General features: G+C 45.3%; 1 protein-coding gene across 2 annotated transcripts in view; it reads right to left on the minus strand.

Annotated features, from left to right (window-relative positions):
* The window catches only part of hip1 (huntingtin interacting protein 1), a 56,304-nt gene that overhangs the window by 38,865 nt on the left and 2,670 nt on the right, over nt 1–14,769 (minus strand). Inside the window, exon 1 of one of the 2 annotated variants that reach the window (XM_061248105.1) lies at nt 7,693–8,216. The exons of the other annotated variant lie outside the window; for it this stretch is intronic. Within the exon in view, the coding sequence (XP_061104089.1) occupies nt 7,693–7,710 (18 nt within the window). The 5' untranslated portion in view covers nt 7,711–8,216. Of the gene's footprint in view, nt 1–7,692; nt 8,217–14,769 lie in introns of those variants that run through there. 2 annotated transcript variants of the gene reach the window in all.

Raw genomic sequence — 14,769 nt, forward strand, 5'->3', positions numbered from 1 at the left:
AATAAATTCAAATAATTTCACTGAACATAAGGGAGCAGTTTCTAAGCCTATATAAATCATTGTGTATAATCAGATTATGGTTTGAAATGTTTTTTCAGGTTAGGGTTTGAACTTGGATTGTATTGAGTGTACACAGCTGGTGCTTTGTGGAATGCAGACTTTGCATTGCAAATGTTGCATTCGACGCCGTTTCTGCTGCTTTCCGACATATTTTAGCACAATGACTCTTTTCACTGTAACAACTTGAGTAATTCACTGAATGAATGCATTTCTGGTTTCAGGCTGCAGACCAAAACAATCAGACCCACCCACATCTGATGGCTGTAGATAGCTTGCGTAAAAGAAAATTCAAAAGATATGGTTCTCTTTCAGTGAAGTACACGATTATTTTAGGTTTAATTTTTTAATGCAATTTAATGTTTTATTTTTTTTAAGTACATGAAAGACCATTTAATCCATTCCATTTCATTATGAGCTACAGGCAGCATTTCTAAATGTTATGTGCATATTCCAAATTTCAGAATTCGAGTACACACGCCCACCCCTAATAAACCAGCCAGTTACTCTACCCTCCAGGGGAAGCGAAAAGAGTCAAATGGCGAGGGCTTCAATAAAACTGAATTTAAAGAGAGAGGGCATGCAGACGACGGACTCACTGACCGAGAAGGATCGGGGGGCTAGTGTCTGTTACAGACAGAAAAGAGGTCATATAAACAATAACAGGCTACAGCCTCCAGGGCCCAAAGCCTGAATCTCTTCTTGAAGTTCAACGATGCACAGAATGCTCAGGAGCTTCACGCTAGATATGATAACTGCACATAAACTCTACTGGTGTATTCATATCAGAACATTTTAAAAGTATTTTTACACAACAGACAAGTTAAGACTATTGAACTATATGTCTCCAGCAATTCAAATGAAATCCTTTAAATCCATTATTATTCCTGAAATGAGTACTACACGCACAGTGATAAAATGAACCCTCATCTGTGATATCAGCAGTGTTTCTGAATACTCATCGAGTACCTGTTGGTTGATTTGGACATTTTTGGCCATAGAAATTACTGGAAATTACTCAGAAACATTACTGGCCAGGACAAAAATAAAATATCGGGCTACTTTTACCCAGAGGAGTAAAGCTTGGGAAACAGTAACTACATTACTGTTAATATTGCTCAACAAGTCCTATTCTTACACATTGGTTATTGTTCTGGAATTCAATTCTGCTGGCCACATGCATGCCTCAGATAGCCCCATGATCACAGAGTAAACGTTGTTTTGTCTTACCTCATCAGACGACATGGCACAAGCGACTATGGCCAAGCGTGAATCATTTCCTTTGAAAGCGGTGAGGGCGAGTTTTACAGGAACACGTTAATGATTTATCATCAGGATTTTAATCTGGCCTTCCTGCTCACACATCTGCGTGGACGTTGGAAGAAAACTTCCGCTGTCATTCTCCAAGATATATGAAACAGAAGCTGTCAGCGGCCTCGCTGGCTTCCAAGCGGACGTAATTCACACAGGAATGCTCCCGGACCGCGTGGTTCATCAAAATTCATTTTTGCATTAGCCTACATTTTGACCCTGTGCACCGGAGCAGTGCAGAGGTGAGGGTTGCGAAACCGACAGCTCTGAAATCCAGGCGTGTCCCTCATGCTCAGCCATGTTACTGAGGCAATTATATCCCAAAAAAAAAGAAAAAAATACAAAATAAAGAGTCATGAACCCATTCATGATAGCCAGAGGCAATGTGAGTGACAGCTTAAAAGGAACATCTCCCAGGCATGTAAATTCATACATGCACAACGCACAATATGGCAGCCAGCGCATGTAACCACTTGCGATTTGCATGCGCAAGGCCTCTCGCTGTAAGACATGCAGCAGGGGTTATGAAATCCACGCATCAAGAGAAGCTGCTTTCAAGTGACGATGGGAGAACGCTAGCTGAGACTCGCTAAATTTTAAAATGGGGTTAATGAAACTTCATTTCCCATCAGTTGTCTTTAACATACCTGCTTTAAATACACCAGACCCAATACATCTGTAACTCCATGGGACAACACATATTTTAATTGTTAAAATTAGGATTATGTTTAATTAGGAATAATTTTCGTCAAGGCTGAAGGCAATGTGAGAAATGGATCAGTAGGTTATAGAAGCCTTATGCTACTATGACTACAAACCATTGAAATTCTCACATAAATCTTCCCTCAGGCCTAAAACTGCAGAATCAGCCTTGCAGCAAGTCAGTCAATTTCACTCCCAAAAGGCAGTACAGCTGTTGTAGTGAGTAGAAACGCGGGTTGGGCCAAGGGTTCCGGATCTCAATGAGGGACCTACAGAAAATTGCACTCTGCGATTGTATGATTCCTAACGCAATGCTCTTTGGGACTCATATGTTATGTGCAATCCTTTTTTTCTTCTTCAATAAAACAAAAGTTAATGCCATTGCAAATTTTTTCAGGTGACGATTCAACCAGGGGAGTTTCGTGCCCATCCAAGGTCGGGAAGTGCCCAAATAGTGCTTCTAATTAAACTGTCAAGGTATAAAGTAAATGGAGTTTTTGCTTCCAGAAACTAAGCCCCTGACAACAACTACCCCCACATTTCCACTCTATTACGCAGAGCTCTGTGTGAAAGAGAAGATATTAAAGAAGCCTGCAACACAGGTCTCTTACTATATGTTTTCACATTATTAACCATGAGTTGCGGGGTGATGTCACTGGCCCATACCAATATCCGGTGGCAGAATTATCCTTAGCTAGCTAGCTACTTAAGAAAAAAAAAGCGAAAAAATGCCAAAACCTGGAAGCTGCTGTTGCATCATCGGTTGATCCCTGAAACCCGGAATCAACCCAGCCTCAACCATAAAAGCATTTCGCTTTCCAAAAAACAAGATACAAAGGAGGCCTGGACTGCAGCTGTCAAACGGAAAGAATGGATGCCAACAGCCCAAACCGAACGCCAGATATTTCAAACAGCTCCTACCAAAAACAAGAAACTGCTTCACCGAGCGATGTCTTCTTGGATTCCAAACAAACTAAACAAATCTCTATCCAACCAAGGCTGGCTGCAGTACCATTATAATACCCACTTGTGTCACTAAATCATTGACGTGGACAAACCATCTGTCTTGGAATGAAACTTTAATGATAAGCCCCCAAACACAATTCTACTTCAGTGCCAAAGGTATGTATCTTTCACCATTTTATCACTTCAATATCACAGGCACCATATCGCTTATATCTACAACTGAATGCGGTTTCATTCATAGCGTGTTCTACACAGACGTGTGGGGCTTTGTAGTGCTGACATCAAGGGAATGAGTTCTATGTCTCAAAGTGATATATTTGAGAAACTCCAGCCACACTCCACTTTAGTCAAAACAGTGCCTGGTTGGAGGCCCTTGTTTTATCTATTATGTTCAAAGCACCACTGTATGTAGGTACAGCACATCAGCCGAGTGCTCTTCCACGTACACAAGCCAAAATAACTAAATAAATAAATTAGCTAAATAAGGGAGTGGATGGTGATGATTGAGCATCTATTTTTGAATGTGTGTACGCTGCTCTGCTGGCTGCTCTGCATACGTCACACAGTGGTACAGTGATAGTGCTCCCACACCTCCACCATTAACACCTCCGGTCACAGGAATCCAAGTTTTATCCCCCATCCCGTTTGCCTTGCGTCACCACACCACCAGATACACTGTGCTCTCGGCAAGATATGACAGCATTCCCCTCCAGGATTTGACATAAGTAACCAGATTTTATTGAAAGGTAAGGAGAGGCACTTCCTGTATCATGTCCGCAGAATAAAAATGCTTACTGTACATCATATCAGCTGTAACAAAATCCACGTAAAAGGCACCCAAGAATGTCGCGCTGTTCCTCGACTCCTCACCTGACCAACTAGCAACTCCAACAGGCTTTTTTTTTATATGAAAGGACTTAATATTACAAATATTACATAATAAGACTTGCACACTTTACATAATGGTCCAAAATGAAAAGTTTAATCCAAGCCTGAAACGTTAACACCATTAATACATTAATTTTGGAGCATTATCTGAAGTCTGCAGGTCTAATTCTTTCAAGGTTTCTACGCTCCTTTGACTCTGCAGCTTGAGGCACTGCGCTGGCGTGCGTGCGTCTCATCGGACATTTCAAAGGACTTCACCGTATCAGGAAATGAACACAAGGCAAAGCCCCGTCATATACCGATTCAAACGCATTGTTTCATGAAAGCGCAGCACCCTAGAGCGGTGGGGGAGAACGGTTCCCTTATGGAGAATGAGGAAGCAGTGAAATAACAGGAAAGAACGGTCGCTGTGGGAGCATGGTAATGGGGGGGTCACGGCTTCCTCCCCCAGCACCCATTGCCTGCCCTGCCCTGCCCTGCCCATTTCCTGTTGGGTGAATGCGCCCCCTCCGTGGCACTCCACCCAGCGCCCGGGCGTAGCTACAGCGCCCCTCACAACGATGTTGAACGCCCCAGCCTCCCTGGCTCCCACAGAAATGTCACAAGAACCAAAAATATGTTTCAACTTCCTGCAGACATATGTGCGCGCACACACACACAAGCTGGAAAGTTTTTTTTGAGGGTTTTTTTTTTTTTTTTAAAGAGAAGAATAAAGAATGGTGTTCTGTGTGTCGCAGACGGACATTATTTCACCAAACCTCCGCCCCGCCCGTTTTTTTAAGGCACTGCCCTGCAGCCCGCCTGCTTAAAGGGCCTTTATTTAGGCAACGCAGTCACATCTGACTAACATCCGCTCCTATGGAACAATCGGTCCAAGCTCGGCTGGCAGGGAGGCCGTGTGGGAGGGGATGAAGGACGTGGGCTCAACATGCCGTGCTGTCAGGGCTGGTGAAAGTGTGCGATGTTTGTGGAGACGTTTTGCAACCTCAAATGAGGTTTCGCTTCCCGTGGGTACGAAAGATAGGAAAGACATTACAGTGAAAAGGAAGTCATTCGCTAACTGCAACTAGAAATAAAAAAAAATGAAAATAGAATTTAATCTTGACATGAATTTGAAAGATACACCGAAACAAACCCAAGGAAAACCATTCAGGTAGACACACGCAAGTCAAACACACACGCAACACAAGGCTTTCGCAAGGCAGATTTCTAAATATCCGGAGCGTCCAATTGGATACCCGGAGGTTACTGCGGTATCCCAGACCCACCCGCCGTGCTTTGGACGCGCCACACGGTTCGCTGTTTAGAGTCCTGCATAAAGGTCACAGTTTATGAACCTCCTCAGTGCAATAATGTTCCTCTTTAGACACTGCCTGTGGCCAGAAGGCAATAAAAGGCCAGGACGTAGAACCACAGGGATGGGTGCCATTACAGACCGTAAAAGGGCTCTAAATAAGCCCTCCGTGGAGGCCATCTTTGTGGCTGGATGCTTGCAGTTGAGGGGGGGGGGGGGGGGGTTCTAATTAAGATGCCTTGGATGCATCCCAGTGAATGGGCTTCCCACCACATCTCAAACACCCACAAGGCTTTGTGTACAGAGAAGCTTCCTGTGGAAGAACACTGGGCGCAGGAAGTCCAGGAGGGAGACACTGGTCCCGAGCAAAGTCCCGTCTCCGTTTCCGAGCCCCAGCTTTCAAAACCGACACAAAACAAAAAGCGAATCCGCCTCCCTAACCACGGGAACACGCGAGAGACATGTCAGGACACGACCGAGCCCCCACGGGCTTAGAGGTAAGATCGCTGAGAGAGACAAACAGCCGCTCTTCATTTAGCAAAAATAATAAACAAAAATAAAAATGACTTCCCCTTAAAAAAAAAGAGTATGACTGTCAGATATTTCACTTCCCCAGAAAGCCTTTCGCATCGGCTTTCTCTCCATACGCTATCTGTAAATAATTGAGTCCAGACTGCCTAGGGCTTGAGGCCTAACCAGCATCAGGCATGGAGCTGTGCTTCTTATCGGGGGGAGAACAGCAAAGGCGCCCTTGATAAAGCAGTTTATTTCAGACTGTGGGTCCTGGCCCAACAGTCTTTGCTGTAGAACTGACTGTGAAGCTCTCTGCTCCGAAACACACCGTCCCTTCTCTCTGTAACTTGTGGCTTAGGACAAGTTGGCTAAAACAGTATAGTTCCAAAAAGACTTACAAGTTAAATATTGCCATGTAAGCCTCATAATTACACACCACAATTTCTTCTGCCGGTTCAGAAATTCTAGCTGCCACCTGTTCCGATGAGGCTGATAAGGAAATTCTGAACATGAACTAAATACTGGTATGCCCAAAATTCTGCCAAACCCGAGGACTTCGATATGGAGGAAGCGCTTCTGCCCCCTCTTTTTACACCTTTTTTTTTTTTTTAAAGGAACATCTATGAACTGCACACGGTGTTTCCTCTTGAAGAACTCCAGGAACAGGAACGCGAGGAACACAGCAGACGACGACCTTGTATTAACAGGTGGCCACACATTACAGCAAGATGCTGCCAGCCAAAAGATGTGTTTTTATAAATGGCACATCTGCTGTACCATAACCTCAGCTCTCTCACGCCAACCTGTCCCTGGGGTCTACCAGCCAGTGCATGTCCCTGGGGTCTACTACCCAGTGCATGTCCCTGGCTGTGGCTCTGCTCTTAGACCTACATAAACATTCATTATTATCTATTTTTTCTTAATGGCAATTCGTCAGACTGCAGTATTCAGGAGTATAATAGGTTTTCACAGCCACAAATAATACGTCCGTGAGAATGGCGTTTTGTACCATGATGAAAAATTGTTTCACGGGACACACAAGAGTTACTCATAAAGACATCTACATAATACTAATATTCATGTTCAAATGCTAGAAGCTTACCAATATGTACATAGCTAGCCACCAGTCCCCCATTTCTAGATGACAAAATATAATTGGTGGATATCCAGATATATATTCCAAATTAAAAAAATAATAAATCATCATAGGACTTATTACTTCAACTAAGTATTTCTGCTGCCACAATGTTTGTCTCGCCAAAAATTTGCCACCACTGTTATGTGAGGTGTGCATGTTCATAACATGTCACAATATGTCAGCATTGCCTGAACAAAATTCAAATTCAGCCCGTTATCTCCAAAATATGTTTAGACAAGAAAACCCATATTTTCTGCCTATCGCGTCGCTGACGACATATTGACAGTCGAAGAATACAAAGCATGCACTTGCATGCCCCATAGCCTCCCATTAATATCTTATTAGGCAAAACATAACGTTACAGGTTTTAACATTTCAAAACAAACCATTGTTTTGAGCTTTGTCGTCGTCAGGGGGCGAGGGGACACACAACTTACAATAAAAACAGCTTATTCCAATATTCTCAGAGCTGCAGTATACTGGTTGTAAAGCACGAACACTATCCTACACCGCGGCTTGTGTTACGCTTTCTTATGCAGTCGTGCAATTTCACCAAGCTGCATAAAATTCAACGGAGGCACGGAAGCAGCCACATATTTAGATAACCCATGCCATCACAAGCAATCAGTTGACTGTCTAAAAAAAGAAAAAGACAAAAAAGAACACAAAATATATTAGCTGGCTAGCTAGTCCGGAAAATAGCGTCTTGCTTCACCATGGTTGCATCTGTCCTCCGCGCGCGCACACACACGCATACAACACACATACAAACAGATCTGTTGCGCCCGTGCGATAAGGATAAAGACCATGCAGGACATCCTACCATTTTACCCAGATCCATAGTTGTCCTAATTTGCAAAAGGTGAACGACGAAAACACTCGGTGAGCAATCGGGCAATCCGTGGGCTTGCTGTAAAAAAAATAAGTCCACTCAGGGAGGGGACGGGATGCTGTGGTCTTTCAGCTCAACATGTGTCCAGAATCGCCGTCTCTTTTGCTCTTTTGAAGTAGAACTAAAAAGAAACCCTGTTCAACGATAACTCCTGAAACTCAGCATTCGTTCATAAGGAAAAGAACGGACTGTTTGTGAGTGAGGGATGGCTGTGTGTTGCCGTGGGGGGTTCTTCAAAATGTGCGATTCAACAGAGGACAATTTAATCCATGGCTGTCCCCGTCGTCCAGCTCTTCCACGGCGATGTAGTTAAGATAAACAGCGAGCTTTCTTCCGAAAGATGTGGATTGCGGGTAAAAACACGAAGCGAAATAGCGCCGAATTGAACCCACCCCCGAGGAGTGCGCTGAACATAAATGAGTTGCAAAGGCAAAAAGAGGATGTAAGAGCAGGTTAATTCGCACAGCTCTTGTTTAGAGAAGGAGGGAAAAAAGAAGGAGAGAGGGGGTCGCTACACCTCCTCCCACGAAGGGGCTACCAAAGGGAAGACCGGGGAATCAGCAGGCGCCGGAAATCCCTGTGCAAGACCCTTTTCTGCTAGTGACCCATGGCACGTAGTCTGATTACCCCACATTTTACCACCTCAATTCCTTCACAAACAGTATAAAATAATCCGTTAGAAAATATTAAAAAATAACCTAACAGCAAATAATGTATAAGTGTTTACATTAACTATGTTTTAATGTTGTTCAATATACGTTGAAGCAACTGACAAGTTGCCGTATTCACTAACAATATTAGCCGGTGTGCAGCACGAGTTGTCAGAAAATAGAAAATCGATGTAAGAAAACACTGATGAGAAACCTATCATTTTACAATTGATAACTTGTGCGATATTCTCAGAGTTTTGACTTGTGGTGCTTTCCATAAAAAATTATACAAATTCCTGTTTTTATATGCTTTAATAACCAACATTAGATGCTAATATCAAAACGAACAAATATTAGCCTATATATATGCATGCAAATTCTGCATACTTGTTAGTTAGTTAGATTATAATCATACATTTTAATACATACTGTAAACAAGAGACCTGCAGATTATACATAGAGGGCTTTAGAATACATGTTTAATTTCTCTCCTTGCCGACTAGACACCATCACGACTCATGAAGATACCAAAAAGGTGGATGGCGCCCTCTTTTGGAAATTTTCCCGTAACTGAAGAGAAATGATCTGAATTTAATTTCAGTTTAGGCTTTTCAAATACAGCAATTTGCTCTCAACCACCGAAGATTATGTGTATTTTGAAAACAAACACGTACAGTTTCAGACGGTTCATCACAAATCGAATGTTCTCCTAAAGGATTCTGCGGAAATTGCAGCAGCTTTTTAGATCGAAGAAACTGCCTTTGGAAAAATCGATACATTACGCTTTTATACCACATAAATAGCAATAATCTCCTGGCTTCCAGGGAAGAATTACAGTAATTTCCACCTCCACAGGGAACCAATGTGTCAAAAGTACACAAAGTACAGCGAAACTGGGTTTGGCCCTGAAAGCTCTCCCTGTCTTGTAGAAAAAAACCCCCAACCTAACACAGATGAACAAGAAAGATGAAAAGTCTATTTTTTCTAGCCAGTGATATTTTTGTCACTTCTTCCAAGTAGGTTTTCTGAAAGTCAAAGGAATTTTTGCTAGCAAATGCTGCACAGGATAAAACAGCCACTACCCCACTGGTGTGACTGTAGGTATCAAAAACAACATGTTCTCAGAAACAGCTTGGTCTCAGTGACACAAACAGCAACAGCTGCATGAGTCCCACTGCCCACTGCTTGCATGAAGCTCCAACTCTCAAACTCCCAAATAAAGCCCTAGTATAGCCTAGTACTTGAGTGCACCATTAGAGGTCAGGAAAAGCTCACTAGATCTCTCATTTTACACAACAAGCGCCCATTTGAATTTGGCCAGAAAACCAGCCAGAAAACACAGCTGCAAGATGGCTGAAACCAACCCGCTCCAGTCAGAACCAAACGGTAGAAATTCAGGACACGTTAATTAATTCCAAAACATGAGAAACTTCCATAAAGGGCACGGTCAAGTGGTAATCAAGAGAACAAGAAGACCAACGGTACTGAAGTGAAGAGCTTGTTTTTGGTCTCTGCAATGATTGCCAGAGTGCAGTGTTGTGGTTTCGCTGTCTGGTCAGATCCAGGAAGTGTTGAGAGGGGGGTCTTCCCCACTGAAGGGACCATCTTTACGGTCACATGGTCAGCATTCTGGCGTCTGTGTCTCACGCCACAGCACAGCAAACAGTGCAGCCAGAGGGAGGGAGGGAGAGAGCGCGAGAGAGAGAGAGAGAGAGAGAGAGAGAGAGAGACGGAGAGTGAGTCACAGAACATTTTTCCATTGGCACCTCTCCGCTGATGAAGGAGTTAACGTCTCCTGCTTTTATCTGGGCTGGACTCTGTTGACATGGTGCTGATAGAGGCCCAGAGAGAGACTCAGCACAGAGCTCATCCCAGGATGTGGTGCTTCAATGAACACTTGAGTGGAGCCAACCTAAAAATACTTGTATCAAGCTCGGGAGACGGTTGTGTGAGAACCGCCGGCGGGTGGGTGAAATGGTCCGTTTAAAACATTTCTCATTAAAAACCCACATTTTTTTCTCCAAATAGCCAGACCTCTTGACCATATTCAGCCATCTTGGCTCTGCATTTCCAGTAGTGCATTTGTAGATGTGTACCAGCTGTTGTTTTGACAGTCATATCACCAATGGAATGGGGAAAAACTCTCGTGCAGATTCTGTCAAGGCCAACAGTCAGCCAATCAGAAAAGCAGAAATGATCTCTCAGCAGCCAATGGCAGTAAAGTACCTTTTTCCACAGACAGACCTGGGCAGGATTCACATCACCTGCTCTCACCCACCGTCACCTTTTTAATTAGACAGAGTAATGAGGAGAGAAAGAAAGAGGGAGAGAGGGAGAGAGAGAGAGTGCACAAGGTGCTTTTGACTGCCTAAGTGCTTTCTGTGCTATCTCTCTCCCATTATTAGATACACAAAGGCAGCGAGAGAAAGAGAGGGAGGAGGAAGGACAGAGAATGCGAATTTGAAAGAGAGAGAAAGTGAGAAAAGAAAGGAAGGGAGTGAGGAAGAAGTAAAGGGAAGAGAGAGATAAAAGTAAAGAAAGGCGAGAGAGAGAGAGTAGGCTGTGTGGTGGAGGAAGGGGGGTGGGGGTGAGATTAGTATTTGCCTGTCTGGACCTGCCCCGTCTGTGCCCAGGGGACACGGCCACGCCCCTCCGCTGGATTCCACAGCTGCCAGGGCACCGATTATCGCCGCGGTGCGGGGAGGGGGGGAGTAACGGTCGGGCCGAGAGGGGCGGTGTGGGCCAGGGGCCGGAGCTCAGGGGCCTGGGAGGCAGCTGTGGGAGCCAGGGGTCTCCAGGGAGGGAGAGAAGGATGAGGGGGCGGAAAAAACCCAAGCACAAAAATGGGCCTTGTGGTTAAAAAAAATGGAGCTGGCCTAAACTTCCGAAGGGGCCTGTGATTGGGCGACGAGGGAGTGGAGCGAGGAGTCGAGCAAAACACTCCGAGGCGTACAGCAAACAGGCCTGTTCGTGTACAGGAGTGTGGAGCCACGCAGTACACAGGATCCCACAGCAGACGCCCCTGCCTGGGAGCTCCCTGGCGGATGCCGGCCTGCCGTTTCCGTGAGGGTTAAGCACGCTAGTCATTAGCGACCGCTAGCCGGAGAGGCCTTTAATCCGAACGCGTCTCCGAGACCGCAGGAGAGCTTTTCCTCGGGCGTATTCAGGAAGAAACAGCAGGCATTAAAGACGGCGGCAGGAACACAAAAGAGGGGGGTGGGGGGGGGCTTTTCCTGCAACACAAACAGATGTCAGACGACTGTACGTACAGACGTCTCCAGGTCTGTGAGAAGAATTGAGGAAACAGACTTCACCTTTCACTGAGGCAGAAGAAAGCTTTTCAGCCTGAGGCTCTGTGCACAGAACTGGTCCCGTTCTGGTGAAATTCGCCTTTTCACACCTTGACGTGGTTTTCCTTTACTCTGGGAACAGACTCAGACCCAGACTAAGATTGACGGGGGAAGAGGGCAAGCGGAGGCTCGGAAGGAATGAGGGTTTTTTCAGTTCAGGAAGAGGTTGTGAAAGTCTCACGACCACCATTTTCTGAAGGAAATGTGCCAGGACAGCCCAGTGAATTTGATATTTTAAACACGCTTGCGTAAAAAACAGCTGTTGTGAAAAACTGATTTTGACCCAAAAAGTAAGGCCCAAGAGACTGAGTGCCTAGAAATGCAACCCAAGACTGCAAAAAAGACCATCTTAAACAAGTTGTTTGTTTGTTTCTTTGAGAGATTTTATATGAAATTCTTTATAGTTACTCTTACTGCTTCACAAGTGAATTTCTTACCCCTTTGGCAAATCTTGAAATAAGCCAGAGTCTTACCTCATTGGCAATATTTTTGTCATATTTATTTTGTGGTTTTTACAGTGAACCTACCCCACTAATCCCCAGAGTCTGTTTTCTCACAGCAGGACCAAAGTTGTGAGCGATTCATAAATAAAAAGCTTCTTGCTCTGGTAAAATATAATCCACAGGTTCTCGTGTTTATGTTACCAGCATTCCAAAATATCTGGAATCTCTCCAAATCGTTTCAAAGAACCATTTCATTTTGAGGATATGGGTGGAGCGCAAGGGCTGGAGTTAACATGGGGGGCTGTTTCCTTTTTACGAGTGGAGATGGATGGGGAGCTGAGCAGGGCTGCTGTTCAACCGTGAAAATTAACACAAACACTTCCACCAAAACTTACGATACCAGGGAATGGGCATTCACGCACAAGTGACACCAACACAAACTCCACAGTACTGAACCTACAATTACCGTCACTAATCCTGTGACTTCAAAAGAAAATATATTTCTGCTAGAGTCTGGATGTGGTCACATGAAAGTACACGGGTCTCAGAGCATCACCCGGCAGAATAAAGGGAAATGTCACACGTTTCACCGTCCTGCTGTAGTGTTATGAGTAAATGAGGAAACGAGAGCTTTGCAGAGAGAGGGAAATTACAGAGCGAATGCAAAAGTCAGCCTCGTCTTCAGAAAGCCAGGATCCACAGATCCCATCAAAACACACTGGATTGCGTGGCATGTAAAATAACACAGCCCCTGTAAGAAAAGGACCCGCAGGTCTTAGTTTCAGCAAGCCTCTAATATACGGGCGAGCCGAAGGGGCTTTGCGGCGGAAGAATCGCAGCTGGAAAGGTGCAGGCCTACACATTTTAGGATTCGTGGGCAACGCTGAAGTCAGCTACAAAACTCTGGGGTCCTGTGCTCTTTTCGTCACGGTACTTGGTCTTAGAACTACACTTCTAAATTTAATCAGCCGCTTTTCACGTCAGCGAAGCTGGGGACACGGACAGACTCTCAAAAAAGAACGACCGTGATTCAGCAAGCAGCGCGCGGCTTACGATAGCGTAGCTTCACTGTACGTTTACCAGTGATGATAATAGCCAGATACGGGTTAGCGCAATACAACACCGACACAACAGAGGAATGGACAGGCCCGCACCAGCATTCCTGCTGACCCACATTCTGTCGGGCGTGATCTCCGGGGCCTGACCCAGTGACCAGGACGGGATAGAGTGTGTCTGTCAGCAGGCCTGACGCTAATCCCCGTCACTCTGTCGCTGCCCCAGTTGGGAGGGAGGGAGGCAGTGGCTTGAACGGGAGACCAACGTATCGGGGACAAAAATCAAAGGGCGCGGCTCACTGGGAAACCGGGGGTGGGATTGTTCCTGGAATTGGGGGACGAGTCGGGTGGATCAGAGGTGGGGTGTGTGCTGGTGGGGGGTGGGTGCGGTGAGGCTCAGCTCATCTGACCCACTTTTCTGCACTAACCCCTGTTAGGACCCCGTGTACACAGGCTGCCCCTTACGTCTGCCTGCCAAATTGGCCCACTCCCACAGACAGAGTTTTTGAACAGCAATGTGTAATTCGGAGCCTCCTCAGAACACAAAAGCTCTGAGCCAAACATAACCCCCTCCATCCAGACTCTCCAAAGCATCCAACCCCAACACCGTTTCAAACTCTCTCCCTCCATCACTTTCTGAAACACTGGAATCAGCAGAACTCATGTAACTGAGCCTCCCTACACACACACACACACACACACACACACATCTTTACACACACATGTGCACACATACCCCTCTCTCCCAGCCTCCTGACTGTGACAGCAGACTGCACTTTCCTCTTCCCATCATGCTTCACTCCCATTAAAGGTTTTAACCCCATGCCACCCTGTCACAACTCCTTCCACCGTACACACTCACAGACACACAGGACCTCTCCATCTATTTACCTCCCAGTTCCTTTTCGCGCTGATACATAATTCAAAATGCCCGTGCATCGCCATTCCCATAACAGAAGACGGGAGTACAGGTGTGGCCAACCTCTCCGCCCTCTACAGTGACACACCGCAGTTACCATCCTGAGCACTTGCCTGGATATATAAAGGGAGGGGCTGGACAGATCAGAGGACACACAATGGCAGACCATTGCTTCCAAACGAGCCCAAAATGACATCTCTTTTAACAACCGTCTCATTGTCTCGCCTGAAAGACAGGCCAAGGTTTTCAACACTCCCTTTGTGCAAAGTGCACAAGGGGACCAGTGAACCCCATGCCCCACTTCTTAATTCTTTTATAAAATTAGGGTTTTGTCAAGCACTATCTGTGACCTGACTGCGCATGCAGCCCCAATTACATTCCCTGATTTTTTTCTAGGGGAAAAAAGAAACAGGAGCAGATAATGTGCATTCAGCGTAAATGCAGGACTCTGGAGTATCCATTCCCTTTAAGTGCACAGATTATCAAGGTAGGAAAACACCTCAGAAAGCTCTTGGGCTTTGTAATGTTTACTGTAATAATGGCTTGGCAAATTGCCATAGTGGCAAATATGAAGCTCTCAATCAGACTGAA

The sequence above is a fragment of the Conger conger genome, chromosome 7 (assembly GCF_963514075.1).
Source record: "Conger conger chromosome 7, fConCon1.1, whole genome shotgun sequence".
In the NCBI taxonomy this organism is placed as follows: Eukaryota; Metazoa; Chordata; class Actinopteri; order Anguilliformes; family Congridae; genus Conger; species Conger conger.